The following is a 15,629-nucleotide window of genomic DNA, read 5'->3' on the forward strand; positions in this document are numbered from 1 at the left end:
AAAATGGCTGGTTTGCCAAGGGCTCTGGGCGAGGACAGTGGAGCCAGGTGAGAGCTGGGGAAGGGATGAGATCTCGGCCGCATCTTGGGGTGTAGGTGCCTGCACAGGGCTGCCTGGTGGGGGTGATGGGGGGCCCCGCAGCCACGCAGGGACCCTTTGAGCCAAGGGCTTTCCCAGATTTGGGGCTGTCGCCATGGCCCTCGGCTGCCGAGCTGGATGTTGCGCAAGAGCTGAATTTGGAAGAAAATCAGAAACCTCCCTCTGGAAATACCCCTCGGACTGGAAAGTCTCAGAGGTCCTGGGGCCAGTGCTTGTGGGGGCGGTTCCTGCAGAGCTTAAGAAGAGCTGAGGACGGGGCTGGCGGGCAGAAGGAAACAGCCCCAGCCGGCGGCGTTCGCTCTCTGGAAGGAGGGAAGGAAGGAAAACCAGTCCTTGCTGCTGTCCTGTCCCGCTGCTGGCTGTGCAGGCGATGGAACCGGCTCCTCTCCTCCTCCTCCTCGGCTTGCTGTGGGGCTGCAGTGGTGAGTGCCGCGGGGGCCAAGAGCCATTCCGATCCCTTAACCCGCCGTGCTGCCTGGCCTTGCCCGCCGCTCTCCTCGCTTTGCCACATGGCACCGCAGGCGAACGCAGCCCCAGGGTCTCCCCACTACTGAGCCCTGACGGCCGCCGTGTCCCATGTGTGTGGCTGCTACGGCGCTGCAGCCCGGTGCTCAGAGCCACGGAGCGTGCCGCCGTGCGAGCGGCAGCGCGCGCCCGGCCTGGGTTTGCTGTCCCGCTGCCAGAAGAGTGGCAATGCTGGTGAAGAATGAGAACTGGGGGGGAAGGGGTGTTTGGGCTTATTTCCCCAAGAAATGGCTGGAAAATCTAATTGGTAAACAGAGACGGGTCAAGCGGCAGCGCCTGCAATGGGGCAGACCTGGGCTGGCAATCACCACGGGCGCACCAGCTCCGCGGCTCTCCTGGTGCCTGGTGGCAGCGAGCGGCTGCCCCAGAACAGCACTGCAAGGGAAGCCTCGGCTGCACCTAACGAGCTGTCGCTAACGAGCAGTGGCCCCTGCACGGTGATGGGGAAGGAGCTTACGCAGTGCCTGAGCATGACCGTCCGTGGGACCAGCGCCCCATTCCCCATGTAAACAACTGAGTCCTGGTGACCGTCCCCTTCCCTAAACCCCACGGTTTCCTCCTTCCTCCGCCCAGGGCAACCTGCAGACAAGCTGGTGGTGGTGCCACAGGAGCTGGTGGTGCGGTACGGGGGCTCGGCACAGCTGAACTGCTCCCTGGCCTGCATGGGGGGCACAGTGCAGTGGAAGGGGCTGGACACCAACCTGGGGACCATCACCTCCTTCCCCACCCACAGCGTCCTGAACATCAGCAGTGCTGTGGTCGCCATGGAGGGCACCAAGATCTGCCAGGGGACATGCCAAGGGCAGCACTACCAGCGCACTGTCAACCTGAAGGTCTATGGTAAGCGTCCTGCAGCTGGTCCCTCACCACCTCCCTGGCAAAGTCCTGCATCCCCTGAGGCAGCCCGCTCCCTCCTGGGCAGCGGTGCCAAAACCCACCACTTGACGCTGCAATTCCTCTCCCAGCCCTCCCAGACACGCTGCAGCTGGAGGTGGGCCCCCGCGCCCTGAAGCCAGGGCAGCCCGCCAGACTGCGCTGCTCAGCCCAGAGGGTGTACCCGCTCGAGAAGCTGGCGCTCACCTGGTACCGGGGGGACCAAGAGCTGGAGGAGACAGGCTTCGATGACACGGAGACTGATGAACAGCTGTTTGACATCGTGTCCACTCTGCTGGTGGCTGGGAAGGAGGTGGAAGAGGGGGTGGAGTTCAGGTGCAAGGTGATGCTGAGCATCGGGCAGGAGACCTTCACCCGGGTGGCATCTGTGACCGTGAGTGCTGGAGGTGAGTGCTGGAGACCCAGGTTCACGTTCTGACCCCCGTTGCCCTGCGCTGCATGAAATAGCTTTGCTGGAACAGGACCCACCCCCATTTCTGCACCGCTATGCAAATCTGCTGTCCCCATCCCCGTCCCTGCCGCCGTGCTGGTGGTGCCTGTTTGCTCCCTCTCCCTGCCCAGGGTTGGCTGCATCTGTGGGATGGAGGAGGATGGGGCTGTCGGGCGGCGCGGGTGGAGGGGTCATGACCCCACGGGGATAACGTGTGCCAGAAGGGCCCCATCCCGGCTCCGAGCCATGGCGAGGCCATCCATGACTTGCTGTGTTCACAGCTGTGACAGAGCAGCCAGTGGCCACGGCCACCTCCACGGGGAGCCCCCAGACAGCGGCAGCTACAACAGGGAGCCCCAGCACAGCCGGGCCCACGACCACCACGGTGTTGCCCCCAGAGCTGAGTGTCTCCACACATGACCCCACCACAGCCCAGACCACCACACCATGGGAGCCCAACGCCAAGACCATCCTGGAGCTGGCTGCTGCCACCGACTCCCCCTCCACAGAGCACCCTGTCACCCACGACCTCGTCACAGGCAGTCCCACGGCACGCCTGGCCACCACCACGCTCCCTGGCTCCGGCACCACGAGCCCCCTTGCTGAGGTGCAGGGGACAGCTGCGGACAGCACCAGCTGGGGGTCTCCCAGCGAGAAGGCGACAGGGCCATCCGTGGGGACAGTGCCTGCCTGCAGCCTGCGGATCTGGTCACTGCCTCCCAACGGGACACGGGGCAGGGCCCTGCACATCAAGTGCCGCGCGTGGTGCGCCGGGAATGCCACCATCCACTGGCTGCACACCCCTGTGGCCCTCTCACAGTACCGGGAGGAGGTGGTGGGCAGCAGCTCCACGCTGTGGCTGGACCATGCCGGGCCCCAGCACCAGGGCCACTACCAGTGCACCCTGCTCGGCCACCACTCCCAGGCGGTCAGTCTGCAGCTGACAGTCTTGGACGGTGAGTGCTGGTCTGCATCCCCCTCTCCTGTACCCCCTGACTCCTTGGGCTTGGGCTGCAGCGAGTTGTGTTAGTGCCATGTTTGGTGCTGGGGGGTGTGTGTTATGCTCACCTCGGGGTATTTGCTGGCGTGGGCAGAGTCTGCCTGCAATTAGATATCCTTCTCGTGTCTTTCCAGATTCCTTCAGCTTGGGCCCTGCCATTGCCATGGGGACAACGGTCTCGCTGTTAGGACTCATCATGACTGGCATCATCTCTCGTTGCCTGTGGAAACGATTCAGATCTCAGGACCTGTACAAGCTGCCCTAGGAGTGGGAGCTGCCTACAGATGCCCACAGCCCTCTGAACCAGTCCCTGCTGTCACCCTTTCTGCCCCTGGGACAACAAGCAGCTGATGGAGCCCAGCGGAGCTGGTGGGGTATGGGACGCTGCTGTGAGACCCAAGAGAATAGCAGCCCCCACCCCAGGACAAGCACTCTGGGACCCAGAGACCTCCGAGCTGCTGCTGTCTTTGAAACCTTCACCTGGGCCTGAGGCTGCTGCTGCCCAGGAGCCGAGGGGCTTGTGAGGGAAAAGGCTGCGCTGCCCTGGGGGCCTCCAGGCACTGGGCTCCTGAGCACGTAGCCTGCTGCTCAGGGGAGCTCGTGTGTGAGTCCTGTGGGACAGAAGAGCCTCGGGGCTGCCTGCGGGACACCACGAGAGGGCAAGGTTGGAAGGAGGATGAGCAGCGACGTCGCAGTGACAGGAAGATCAGGATGCTCCCTGGGGCTGATCGTGTTGGGCCGGTGCTGCCGAGCGCCGGGCTGGGTCTGGTCCTCAGAGGCTCCCGGTACCCGTGCGGATGGGCGGGAGGGCGATGGCCGAGCGTCTGTCATGATGGAGGGGTCAGAAGCAGCCGTGGGCGGGGGGGGTACATCCCCTGGGTGCAGGTAGAGGGGCGCAGTGCCTCGTGCCGCGGGGTGCTCCAATAAAGGGTTGTTTCTGGTTGAACCATGAGCAAGTGTTGTTTTGGCTGGGGCAGCCCTGCAGCCCCTCACTGACACCTGGCCCTGCGGCCCCTCACTGACACCTGGCCCTGCAGCCCCTCACTGACACCTGGCCCTGCGGCCCCTCACTGGTACCGGGCCCTGCGGCCCCTCACTGACACCTGGCCCTGCGGCCCCTCACTGGTACCGGGCCCTGCGGCCCCTCACTGACACCGGGCCCTGCAGCCCCTCACTGACACCGGGCCCTGCGGCCCCTCACTGGTACCGGGCCCTGCAGCCCCTCACTGGTACCGGGCCCTGCGGCCCCTCACTGGTACCGGGCCCTGCGGCCCCTCACTGACACCGGGCCCTGCAGCCCCTCACTGACACCTGGCCCTGCAGCCCCTCACTGACACCGGGCCCTGCGGCCCCTCACTGGTACCGGGCCCTGCAGCCCCTCACTGGTACTGGGCCCTGCGGCCCCTCACTGACACCGGGCCCTGCAGCCCCTCACTGACACCGGGCCCTGCGGCCCCTCACTGGTACCGGGCCCTGCAGCCCCTCACTGGTACCGGGCCCTGCGGCCCCTCACTGGTACCGGGCCCTGCAGCCCCTCACTGGTACCGGGCCCTGCGGCCCCTCACTGACACTGGGCCCTGCGGCCCCTCACTGGTACCGGGCCCTGCGGCCCCTCACTGGTACCGGGCCCTGCAGCCCCTCACTGACACCGGGCCCTGCGGCCCCTCACTGACACCTGGCCCTGCGGCCCCTCACTGACACCGGGCCCTGCGGCCCCTCACTGACACCGGGCCCTGCGGCCCCTCACTGGTACCGGGCCCTGCAGCCCCTCACTGGTACCGGGCCCTGCGGCCCCTCACTGGTACCGGGCCCTGCAGCCCCTCACTGACACCGGGCCCTGCAGCCCCTCACTGACACCGGGCCCTGCGGCCCCTCACTGACACCGGGCCCTGCGGCCCCTCACTGGTACCGGGCCCTGCGGCCCCTCACTGGTACCGGGCCCTGCGGCCCCTCACTGGTACCGGGCCCTGCGGCCCCTCACTGACACCTGGCCCTGCGGCCCCTCACTGACACCTGGCCCTGCGGCCCCTCACTGACACCGGGCCCTGCGGCCCCTCACTGACACCTGGCCCTGCAGCCCCTCACTGACACCGGGCCCTGCGGCCCCTCACTGACACCGGGCCCTGCGGCCCCTCACTGACACCTGGCCCTGCAGCCCCTCACTGGTACCGGGCCCTGCGGCCCCTCACTGACACCGGGCCCTGCAGCCCCTCACTGGTACCGGGCCCTGCGGCCCCTCACTGACACCGGGCCCTGCGGCCCCTCACTGACACCGGGCCCTGCGGCCCCTCACTGGTACCGGGCCCTGCAGCCCCTCACTGGTACCGGGCCCTGCGGCCCCTCACTGACACCGGGCCCTGCGGCCCCTCACTGGTACCGGCCCCGGCGCGTCACCGGGCAGCGTCCGCAGCGACAGCCGCGCGCCCGGTTGCTAAGGGCGGGGCAACTGCCCGGGGTAGCCATGGCGGCCGGGGCGCCCAGCCCACATCACAGCTGACAGGGCGGCTCCCTTGCCCACACTCACGATGGCGGCCCGCCGTCTCGCCCAATGGCGGCGAGCTCGTCTGCCTTCCCGCCCACCGATTGGCTGCCAGTGTGCAAGATGGCGGCGCGGGAACTTCCCGCCACGGCGGAACGCCGGTCCAAAATGGCCGGAACAGGCCTTCACCGCCCGCAGCCAAGATGGCGGCGTACGAGAAGCGGCGGGCGGCCGCCGCCCCGGCCCCAGCCCCGGCTCCGGGGACTGGCAGCGGGCTGGCGGAGCCGGCTCGCGCTGCGGCCGACGGGCTGGGGAGCGAGGCGGAGTTCCTGCTGCAGGCTGGCGTCACCGCCATGGTGCGGGAGGCGCTGCTGAAGGTGCTGGAGGCGCGGCCCGAGGAGCCCGTCTCCTTCCTGGCTGACTACTTCGAGCGGCTGGTGCTGGGCAGCCCCGGGGCGGCGGGCGAGGCCGCTGCGGAGCTCCCGGGGGCTCCGCAGCGCCTGGCCCGGGCGCTGTGGTACGTGCGCCTGGCTCACCACTCCCACAGGTGCGGGCGGGCGGCGGCGGGGGGCGGGCGGCGGACTACAGCTCCCGGCATGACCCGCGGCCGCTTTTACCGCCGGCGCCCGGGCGCCCGGGGCACGCTGGGAGCTGTAGTTCGGGGCGGGCGGGGGTGAGGCTGCATGTCTGTGCCTGTGCCGTGTCGCGACAGGACGGCCTTCGACAGCAACGCCGGCGCGGCTTACGAGGTGCTGGGCGCCGGCGGTCGGCGGCGGAAGGCGGGAGTAGACGGGCGGCTGTACAGCGAGCTGCTGCGGCGCATCTGCCTTCACGGGGGAGCACCGGCGGAGGCGGCGTCAGCGTTGCTGGGGCGGGTGCGATGTCGCGACCACGAGGCCGTGCCTTTCGACATCTTCCGCTACGGCGTCCTCACCTGCTTCGTGCTGCTGGAGTTCGCGGCCAAGGCAGACGCGCTCTTCGGCGTCCTGGACGGCGGCTCCGGTGCCGCCGACGGCAGGGTCTGCCAGGCCGTCCTGCGGGCGCTGGAGGAGGCGCTGGGCACCGGCCACTTCTCTCTGCCCAGCCACTACCTGGAGGCAGGCTCCAAGCTGGGGCCGGATGGCCTAGCCCTGGCCATGGACCGGGCGCTGCAGGAGAGGAAGCTCAGCACCTCCATGAGCCGGGAGGAGTTCCTGAAGAAAGCCACTGCCTTGTTCGTTGCAAAAGTGAAGCCTGTTGAATAACACTTGGGTGGGAGCAATACTGACTGCGTCTACTTCGACCTCCGCGAGCGCTCTGCGCAGAGCCGTATACGCAAAGGAGGCTCCAGACCCCGGCGCTGAGCTGGACGGCGAGCACCAGGGGCTGGTCAGGCGCTGTCTGGAGAGCCCGGGTCTGCCCGATGAGAGATTCCCGATTTCCACACTCCCTTCTGTGTTTGGTGCGACAGGTGCCCAGCCACCTTGAGTGCTGGACGTGTCCCTATTGGCTGTGCCTCTCCCAGCTGTGGCTCCTCCAACCCAGCTGGCATTAGCAAATATTTTTTTTAGGTGTTAACTGAAGACTTACAAGGAGGCCTGTAAACAGTAGGGCAGTGTTAGTCATTAAAAATGAGCCAGAATGAAGGAAATGTGGGGCTGGACTACGAGATATCCTGCAGTTTCATCCTAGCCCTGGCCATGTTGTGTCATGCAGCTTCAGCAGGGAACTTTGTTTCTGCTTTTGAATTTGTTTCACACCTACCTGTGAAGTGGGGGGGCGATGCTTATCTAACTGCTGTGAGGATTCACAAGGAAATATGGGGCTGATCTGGAGTGTGATAAAGCATTATTTTATTAAACAAAATGTTTTAAACGCACAGCAGATGAGAAACAGCTGGCTGGGAAGCAAGTATCACTGGGAAGGGCTGCGAGCCAGAGCGGGGGTCTGTCTCTGCCGGCAGCCGAGCTGTGAGGCGATGAGCTGTCCCTGCTGCCTCCTCGCTCAGTGTTTACCCAACCACCTCTGGCTCAGACTCTGGGGATCAAAGCTCATACCTGAGTGATGACTTCTCAAGTGAAGCTGCAGAGTGCTATGGATTTGATAATGATTTGGGACGTGGAGCACCAGGTCAAGACAAGACAAACCCCATTCCCTGAGGTCATAGTTTGCTTTTGAGCAGAAATGCGTGTTGAACCATGTGTTATTTATTTGAACTTGTTTGTGTTGATTATTTATACTGTGCAATTATTGGTTAACTGTAAGACATTAAAGCTTTTTATTATTTTTTTGGTGGCTTATTTATTTACTGCCTGCCGGCACTTAGTGCCAGGATGAACCACAGCAGTGCTCAGCCTCTTGAGGCAGTCTCTGTCTTCAGGGGTTGATGTGGGCAGCCTGTAGAAGCCTGCCCAGCTGAAGGTACAGGAGTGCACTGTAGTTATTACTGGGAGGGGGGGGTGGAAGAAGCTCTGGGATTTTTGTTTTGTTGAGCGGATGTTTTGTCCCTGCAGGCAGGAGGGGCACTACCTGGACCTGGTCTGGGTGAGGCTGTGGGTGGTGACTCCTGAATGAGGTGCAGGTGACGGGATGTGACACAAGGGGAGGTGGGAACTAGTGACGCTGGAGAGATCTCTGCTGGGACTGTGCCAGGAGCAGCCTCTGCTGGAATAACAGATGCTGCCTTGTAAGGTATTACATAGGGGTGGTAATTGCGCTAAGTGCTTCCTCCTGGCTGAGGTGTATAATCACCTGGTGAACCATAAACCACTTTACTCATGCTGAATGCTGGTGTGAAGCAGCACGGCTGCGTTGCGAGCACCGGGGCCGTCATCCGGGTGCGATTTAGCATCAGTCAGCATGCCGAGGGTGCCAGGGTGGGCTGGGGAGCCTGGGGCAGCGAGGCCCGTGGGGCTGCTCAGGCCTGAGGGGGAAGTGGCCCACCTCCAAGGGGACTGTCGCAGGTGTGCTGGGTGTGCGAGGCAGGAAAGCTGCTGTGCTGGTGTGGCAGGCTGGAGGCTGTTAAACCACCAGTAAGGCTGCACCTCAAATCCTGGGTTCAGTTTTGGGCCCCTCAGGACAAGAAGGGCCTTGAGGGGCTGGAGCGTGTCCAGAGAAGGGCAGCGGGGCTGGGGCAGGGTCTGGAGCACAAGTGTGCTGGGGGGCGGCTGAGGGGGCTGGGGGGGTTTAGCCTGGAGAAGAGGGGGCTGAGGGGAGCCCTTCTCGCTCTCTGCAGCTGCCTGAGAGGGGCTGGAGTGAGGGGGGGGTCGGTCTCTGCTCCCAAGTCACCAGTGATGGGACGAGAGGGAACGGCCTCAGGCTGCGTCAGGGGAGGGTTAGGTTGGAGATGAGGGAAAATGTCTTTAGTGCAAGAGCGGTCAGGGGTTGGCACAGAGAGGCGGGGGAGTCACCGTCCCTGGGACGGGGCTCAAACACCGTGCAGCCGTGGTTTAGGAGGCCGGGGGGGTTGGGTCGGCGCTTGGACTCGACGATCCCAGAGCCCTTCCCACCCTTATCGACCCTACGGAACGCGGCGCCTCAAGCGGCCCCGGCCGCGCCGCAGAGGCTGCCGGGAAAGCCCCGCGCCAGCGGCGCGCTGTCATAGGCGGACATCGCCCGGAGGGAGGAGCCTGCTCCCTTCCCCGCCCCCCGCACCGACAGAGCACTCTGATAGGCGGGAAGCGCCCGTGTAGGAGGAGCCTGCGCCGGCCCCGCCCCGCGCGGGCGGACTACAGCTCCCGCCGTGCCCCGCGCGGCTGCGCTCGGAGCCGTCGCGGAGGAGCAGGAGCCGGTCCCGCCGCCCTCCGCCCCGCCGCGGCCGTTGCGCCTACGGCAGTCCCCGGCTTCACTCGCGGCCTACTCCTGCTCCTCGGCATGGCGCGGCCCCTCGTGCCCAGCTCGCAGAAAGCGCTGCTGCTGGAGCTCAAAGGGCTGCAGGAGGAGCCCGTGGAAGGGTTCCGGGTTAACCTGGTGGACGAGGGGGATCTCTACAACTGGGAGGTGGCTATCTTCGGCCCCCCCAACACCTACTATGAGGGCGGGTACTTCAAGGTGAGGGGCCGGGGGGAGCGCGTGGTATCGGGAGGACCGAGGTCTCGGGGAGGTGAAGCTCTGGTGGCGGGGGGGGGGGGGCTTGTTATGTGGGTGGGGGGCCCTGGGGGCCGGAGGTGCGTGGTGGGAGATAGAGCTCAAGAGGTGCGAAGGTGGAGTAGGTGGTATTGGGGGACGCACTGGGGGGAGGATACCTTGGGAAGGGACTTCGGAAGGGGGAGAGATTGCAGGAGAGCGGGGGAGCCCTGGGAGGGGACTGTGGGGTGAAAGGGAGGGGGTCTTCAGGCTCAGGTAGAGGTGGGTACTGGGGGGGCTGACAGGGGTGCTCCTGGGCTTGAGGGGATGATGAAGGCCATGGAGACCTGTGTCTGTAGCTGGACACCTTGGGGTCCCTGGGGCTTCAGGAACGGGGGTGTTCTGGGGTGCCTGCAAGTTGGAGCTGGGGTGAAGAATGGAGCCTGTGTGCAAGTGGCTGCTGCCAAACTAGGCAAGGATTCCTTTTGTTGGAAGGAAGATTTGGCACCCCCAGGGGCTCTGCCTGCGAGGGCTTTTCCTCCTTCCTGCCCCTTCCATCCCCTCGTCCGTGGTCGCTCGAGAGCGAGCTCTGGGTTGCTGGTGTTCACTCTCCTGGAGGGGATCCAGGGCATCACCACCAAACCAGAGGGAAGAGACAAAGGACTATCCTGTGCAGGCACAGACTTCTCGGGCCAAGTGAGCAGCAGCTCGAGCTGGGTGGGGAATGGGTGTTGTGGTTTTGTTTGGGGTTTGAGCGGGGAAGAAGGCATGCGCGGCCTGACTGCGCAGTCCCTATCGGGAGGATGTCTCTTCCCAGGTGTTGTGCAACCTCTGTTTTCTTCCTCTTTCTCATCCTCCCTCCTCCACTACGAGCCCTTCTGTCTTCATCCTGTTGTTGGCAGGGTGGGGATGCACCCGGGGTGAGTCAGCCTGAGGGTCAGCTGTGCCCAAGAAGCTTGGTAGTTTGTTTTTCCTGTGGAGTGGTGGCAGGGAAGTCTGATGCTTCAGAGACAGGTTTTATGTCTTCACTGAAATGGAGTATTTTTCCATAGCCTCTTTTGGCACTAGGCCTTCTGAACTCTCACTCTTTCAGCAGCTCATGCTCCTGTTTTGTGCCCGAGAGCTTCCAGACTAGCACTGCTGGGCAGCAGTAGATGAGACATTCTGTGAAGGGGATGAGTCCTCTTCCAGCTTGTGGTAACGTTGGCCTGTTTGTGTACAGCAAAGCTGGGTTGCTTTCCAAGCCCCCTTTGGGATTGCTTTGCCTGCGGCTGGTTTTGTTCTGATCCCCTCTGACACAACAAAGGGGATTATTCTGTGAAGTTCAGCTGTTTGGCCGGAGCCCAGCCCAGGGCTGCGCGTTGCTGTGTGCATGTGTGCTTCCCTGGGATGCCTGAAGCTCCACGCGCGCACAAAATGTGTCCAGCCCCAGCTGCCGACTCGCTTTTCCTTCTTTCCACCCTTGTCCTGTGCTGCAGAGCACGGAGCGGTCAGACAAAGGGCCAGCCTGGGAACAAGGCGGTAACGTGCATAGGGACAGACCTGCTGCGGTCAGGGGCTCCTTGGGCTCGTGATAACATCAACTTGTGCTGGGGCCAGATCCTGGGAGGGGGTCGGAGAGCAGAGGGGTTGGAACCCAGGATGGAGTCGGAGTTGGTCAGGGCAGCAGGGAGGAGGACAGATGTCTGTCTCCTTCTACACTAATCTTTTAACGGCGGTGAGCTGACAACTGGGTTTGACAGCATCGCCTATTGTCAAGGCTGTAATTCCAGAAGCATCTGAAGCCTTGTTTGCAATTTCCCTCCTGAATGGGGCTTGTTCCGTGAGTGAAGAGTGATCCCAGGTCACTGTCCCCTGCTACTGGGCAGAGCCGGGTTTATTTGCACTGTTGCTTCATGGATCCAACATGTAAATTCTTTTGTACATGAACTGAGGGAGCGAGAAATGTTCAGGGAGGAGTTGTGTGTCTTAAATCTTCACCATTTTTTTTTTGTTTGTTTGTTTCTGGCCATTGGCTTTTATGGGAGCAGCAGCTGAATCTCGATCTGGAAGTTTGCTTCCAGAGGCTGGAAACATCTGAAAGTTGAAACAGTCACCGCAGGTTGTGCAGCGACATGGGGAGAAGCTGCCCCGTCCTCGTGGGACGCTTGGCGCCCGTGGGCTGGGACAGCAGCTCTTTGGGGAGGATGGGGGTGTTGCTGTACACCTCGGACTTTGCCTTCTCACTCGGAGGCCGGCAGTGGGCCTTTTTGGCCTGCCTTAATACCTTGTTTTTTGTGGCCATTGCTCGCAGGAGAAGCGAGTGGCCGGCAGGTTGTCTCTGCTGGTGGTGGAGTCACGGACTGCAGTGTGATCTTCATGTGCTTTTATTTTTAGCACCTGAGCTACACACTGCAGCCAGTTTTGACTTGGTCTCTTTTTTCAGTGGTGGCGGGATATTTTTAGAGATTCAGTGTGTTAATCGGAGCACTGAGCACCTGATGCTTCCTCCCCTGTGAGTTCTGAAGGGTAAACAGCCTTTTCTCTGGTGGCACGGCCATCGCATGTCCCTGACGGCAGGACTGGGGATGACCCCAGCCTCACAGTCTGGCTCCAAGTGCCACTCGGTTTGCCTGGTGCCGGCTGCCTCCCTCTGTGTCGGAGAGCACCGGGTCACCATGGGTGGGCGCCGCTGGAGAAGAGGTTACAGGGCAGGATGGTGGTGAAGGAGCTGCTGCACCTTGCAGACCCATCCAGTTGCCCTCATCTGTGTGGTGGCAGGGCGGCCCCGCTGCTGGTGTCCTCCCTGCAGAGCTGGCAGGCGCAGAGGCGCTGTCTCTGCAGGAGCACAGCTGGGCTTGGCAGAGGTTCCTTTTTCCTGGTGGTGTTGGGAGATCTGTGGTTTCGTTTCCTTCCTTGTCACAGCCTGATGCTCACTTCTCCTTATTGTTTCCTTGCAGGCTCGTCTCCGGTTTCCCATCGACTACCCCTATTCTCCTCCTGCCTTTAGGTTCTTAACCAAAATGTGGCACCCCAATATCTATGAGGTAGGTCGCCTGGACAGCATGGGGAGTCTTGGACAGGCGGGGGTGGCACATGTCATCTATTGCAACAGTACTGGGTGAAAATGCCAGCCCTTGTCTGGCACTGGAGCACGATATTGGAAATTCAGTGCCTTTGGCGTTTGGTGCCTGGCACTGCAAACGCAGCTAATGAGCTTATGACAGTCGGTCTCCTGTCCTGGAGCTGGTTCCAGGTCAGCCAGGCCTTCCAGGCTTGAAGGCTCCCACGCTTGGCTAGCAGGGACATCATGCTTATGCCAAGAGTGGACAGAGAGTGAGCAATGTGCATGGCCCCGGGGCTGCGTGCTTGTGGCAGACTGCTGCCTTGGGGCATGTGGGGCTGGGCTGTGTCGGGTGGGCACCATGAGGGCTGTGCTGTCACACGACATATTCGGGCATCGGACAGCTGATGGTTAGGCAGCCTTGTCTGTACTGTGGGCAATCGTGGGGTGCTTACTCAAGGCCTGAGGCTGTGGGCAGCATCCACCACTTCTACTGTCCCTTCGTAGGGACCAAAAGAGCAGCCTGGGATTGCTTATCTGGGTTAAGCCAAAGCGAAGAGCGAGCAGGCTACTGGAACAGGACTGAGCTGCTGCTGGAGGGTGCTCAGGGCAGCAGCTCCTAAAGGATCCCGTTTCACTTGTGCTTTCAGACCGGCGATGTCTGCATCTCCATCCTCCATCCCCCGGTGGACGACCCGCAGAGCGGGGAGCTGCCGTCCGAGCGGTGGAACCCCACCCAGAACGTGCGGTAAGGCCTGCACAGGGAGGGAGCGGCAGGCAGGAGGCTCGTCCGAGGGCAGGCACGGGACAGTGGGGAGATGCGGACTGCCTTCTGTTCCCAAAGCCTGCAGGAGGTGCCTAGAGGTTGTCAAAAGGCACTTGGGCTGTGTGCTTAGCTGAAAAACAGCTAGAGCTTGCATGGGAACGTGCGTGAGCCTGACAGCCTGTGCATTGCTGTCTCCTGCCTGGCCTGCTCGGCTTTGCTGAGATACACCTGCACTGGTGTGCCAGCACCAGCCCCTCCTCCTGACCCACGGGATGCAGCGGCGCTGTGACGCTGAGGCTGCCGGCATTGCTGGGACGCGGGCCGATGCTGACCTGCCTCTGCTCTTACCTACTCGTGTTTTTTGATTGTCAGGACCATTCTCCTGAGTGTGATCTCGCTGCTGAATGAACCCAACACATTTTCTCCAGCCAACGTGGATGCCTCTGTGATGTACCGCAAGTGGAAGGAGAGCAAAGGGAAGGACCGGGAGTACACGGACATCATCAGGTGCGTGCCGAGCTGAGCCCAGGCCCAGCAGCACCGTGGCACTGTTGAGAACACTTGCTACGCTGTGCTCTTGTAGGACACAGAGGATCTTGAGGGCATATCCTGCCTTGTTGAGTCCCATCTGCAGGGTGGTAGGAGGGAAGGATTCTGGCTCTGAGTGTGGCTTTTGGGAGAAGCTCAGCTGGGTTACATACCCAGCTTTGCTCTCAGCCTCAATCCTGGCCCTTTTCGGCTCCAGAGCTGAGGAGGATCTGGGTTCATGGGAGGCATGGTGCCAGCACGGCCTTGCTGTCAAGGCTGTCTCGTGGGACTGGCACGTGAAGCTCCTGAGCAGCAGCCTGGCCAGCCCTGGTGTGGCAAGGGGTGCCTTTGGAGCAGGGGGCACGTCACAGTGCAGCCACGTTTGCGGTGCTCTCCCTCCCCTTTCACGGCTCTTGTGTGGGCGAGGAACCTGTGAGGGGGAAAGGCTGTGTCACCAGGCATCCCTGCGGGGTGAGCCGCACGGGGCAACACGGGTGTGCTGTGCAAAGCTCCGTGCTCAGGCCCCCTTCTCACCCTCCAGGAAGCAAGTCCTGGGCACAAAGGTGGACGCTGAGCGGGATGGCGTGAAGGTCCCCACCACACTGGCAGAGTACTGTGTGAAGACCAAGACTCCAGCCCCAGATGAGGGCTCGGACCTCTTCTATGATGACTATTATGAGGATGATGAGATGGAGGAGGAAGCAGACAGCTGTTATGGTGATGAGGATGACTCTGGCAATGAGGAATCTTGATGGCCTTCCGGCATTGCAAAACTTACTATAAACTACTGAATTTTACCTCAACTAGGACAAACTGGTTTGAATTTAGGATCTGTCAGCCCTGAAATTAACTCTCTACCTCGCAGGGAGACTGTTCTGCTGTTGCAAAGGAAATCCCACCATGCTCTTTGTAGAAAAAGCAAAAAAAAAAAACCAAACCCCAAAACAAACCCTATTTTATAAACTTCCTGGGTGGGGGACGGGTGGGGATGGGGAAGTTGTGTTGGGACATTCATGAATCTACAGAAACCCGTGAGCTGGTGGCTCTAGCTGGATGAGTGACAGCAAAACCTGGTGTTGGCTGCTGGTTGTTTGGGCATGTTCAGCTCCTCTTCAGCCCAGTGTGGGAGGAACAGTTTGGGGAAGCTGCGGAGCGGGTGAGTGGTCACTTTGGGTGGAAGCGTGCGAGTGTTGCATGGCTTTCTACAGCCTGAGGTGTCTGAGCAGGAAGGGCTGCAGGGTGAGTGCTGCCACCCACTGCCCCTGGCGGGGCTGTCCCTGGTGGGACCCTCCTGCCTCCCCTTCCCGTGATGCTGGAGCCCCATTCACAGCGAGTGGGTTGGGAAGGGCTGGGAGGTCGGGCAGGACGTGCCTGGCAGCTGCCTGGCACTGCAGGGTGTGGGGATGGGCTGTTTGTAGTTTTTAACTAGCTGGGAGGGATGGGGTAGTTCTGAGTCTTTCTGCTTCTGTTTTTTTGGAAACTATTTAATAAAGTACTTCAAGGGAATGGCTGTGGTGTGTGGGTTAGGCTCTGCAACCAGGCTATGGGGATTTCCATGTCAGCCATGACCTGGCTCCTGCCCTGCAGCCCTGGCATGGAGGGGTGGGTGGGCTAGTGGCTCTCCCAGGGCTGCACATGGGGGATGCAGGGTGGCCTTTTGGTTAGGACTTGCAGCAACTGTCCTTACTCCCTCCTCAACCTCACAGAGCAGGTAGGAGTGTCTGGGCAGGGTTGCTTTTAGCCTGGAGAGCACCTTTGCCCTTCCTGGGGAGGGGAGGGTGCAGCATTTGCTGCTTCTGCCCTGGAGCCATGGCCAATGCT

At 62.2% G+C, this 15,629-nt stretch overlaps 3 protein-coding genes across 3 annotated transcripts; all 3 read left to right on the forward strand.

Annotated features, from left to right (window-relative positions):
• Nucleotides 1–211: 211 nt before the first annotated feature.
• MADCAM1 (mucosal vascular addressin cell adhesion molecule 1) lies at nucleotides 212–3,871 on the forward strand. Its single transcript, XM_064469702.1, has 5 exons — nucleotides 212–521; nucleotides 1,198–1,464; nucleotides 1,590–1,904; nucleotides 2,230–2,904; nucleotides 3,083–3,871. The coding sequence occupies exons 1-5, from the start codon at nucleotides 470–472 to the stop codon at nucleotides 3,211–3,213; spliced, it is 1,440 nt and encodes a 479-aa protein (XP_064325772.1). The 5' UTR covers nucleotides 212–469; the 3' UTR covers nucleotides 3,214–3,871.
• A 1,718-nt stretch (nucleotides 3,872–5,589) lies between these two features.
• On the forward strand, nucleotides 5,590–7,694 carry TPGS1 (tubulin polyglutamylase complex subunit 1). The gene is made up of 2 exons (XM_064469712.1): nucleotides 5,590–5,974; nucleotides 6,140–7,694. The coding sequence occupies exons 1-2, from the start codon at nucleotides 5,631–5,633 to the stop codon at nucleotides 6,669–6,671; spliced, it is 876 nt and encodes a 291-aa protein (XP_064325782.1). The 5' UTR covers nucleotides 5,590–5,630; the 3' UTR covers nucleotides 6,672–7,694.
• Nucleotides 7,695–9,131: 1,437 nt separating this feature from the next.
• Nucleotides 9,132–15,318, forward strand: CDC34 (cell division cycle 34, ubiqiutin conjugating enzyme). Its single transcript, XM_064469718.1, has 5 exons — nucleotides 9,132–9,456; nucleotides 12,411–12,497; nucleotides 13,165–13,262; nucleotides 13,653–13,787; nucleotides 14,350–15,318. Exons 1-5 carry the CDS (start codon nucleotides 9,280–9,282, stop codon nucleotides 14,558–14,560), a joined length of 708 nt encoding a protein of 235 aa, XP_064325788.1. The 5' UTR covers nucleotides 9,132–9,279; the 3' UTR covers nucleotides 14,561–15,318.
• The last annotated feature ends 311 nt before the right edge of the window (nucleotides 15,319–15,629 follow it).

This window comes from Phalacrocorax carbo, chromosome 19 (assembly GCF_963921805.1).
Source record: "Phalacrocorax carbo chromosome 19, bPhaCar2.1, whole genome shotgun sequence".
Classification (NCBI taxonomy): Eukaryota; Metazoa; Chordata; class Aves; order Suliformes; family Phalacrocoracidae; genus Phalacrocorax; species Phalacrocorax carbo.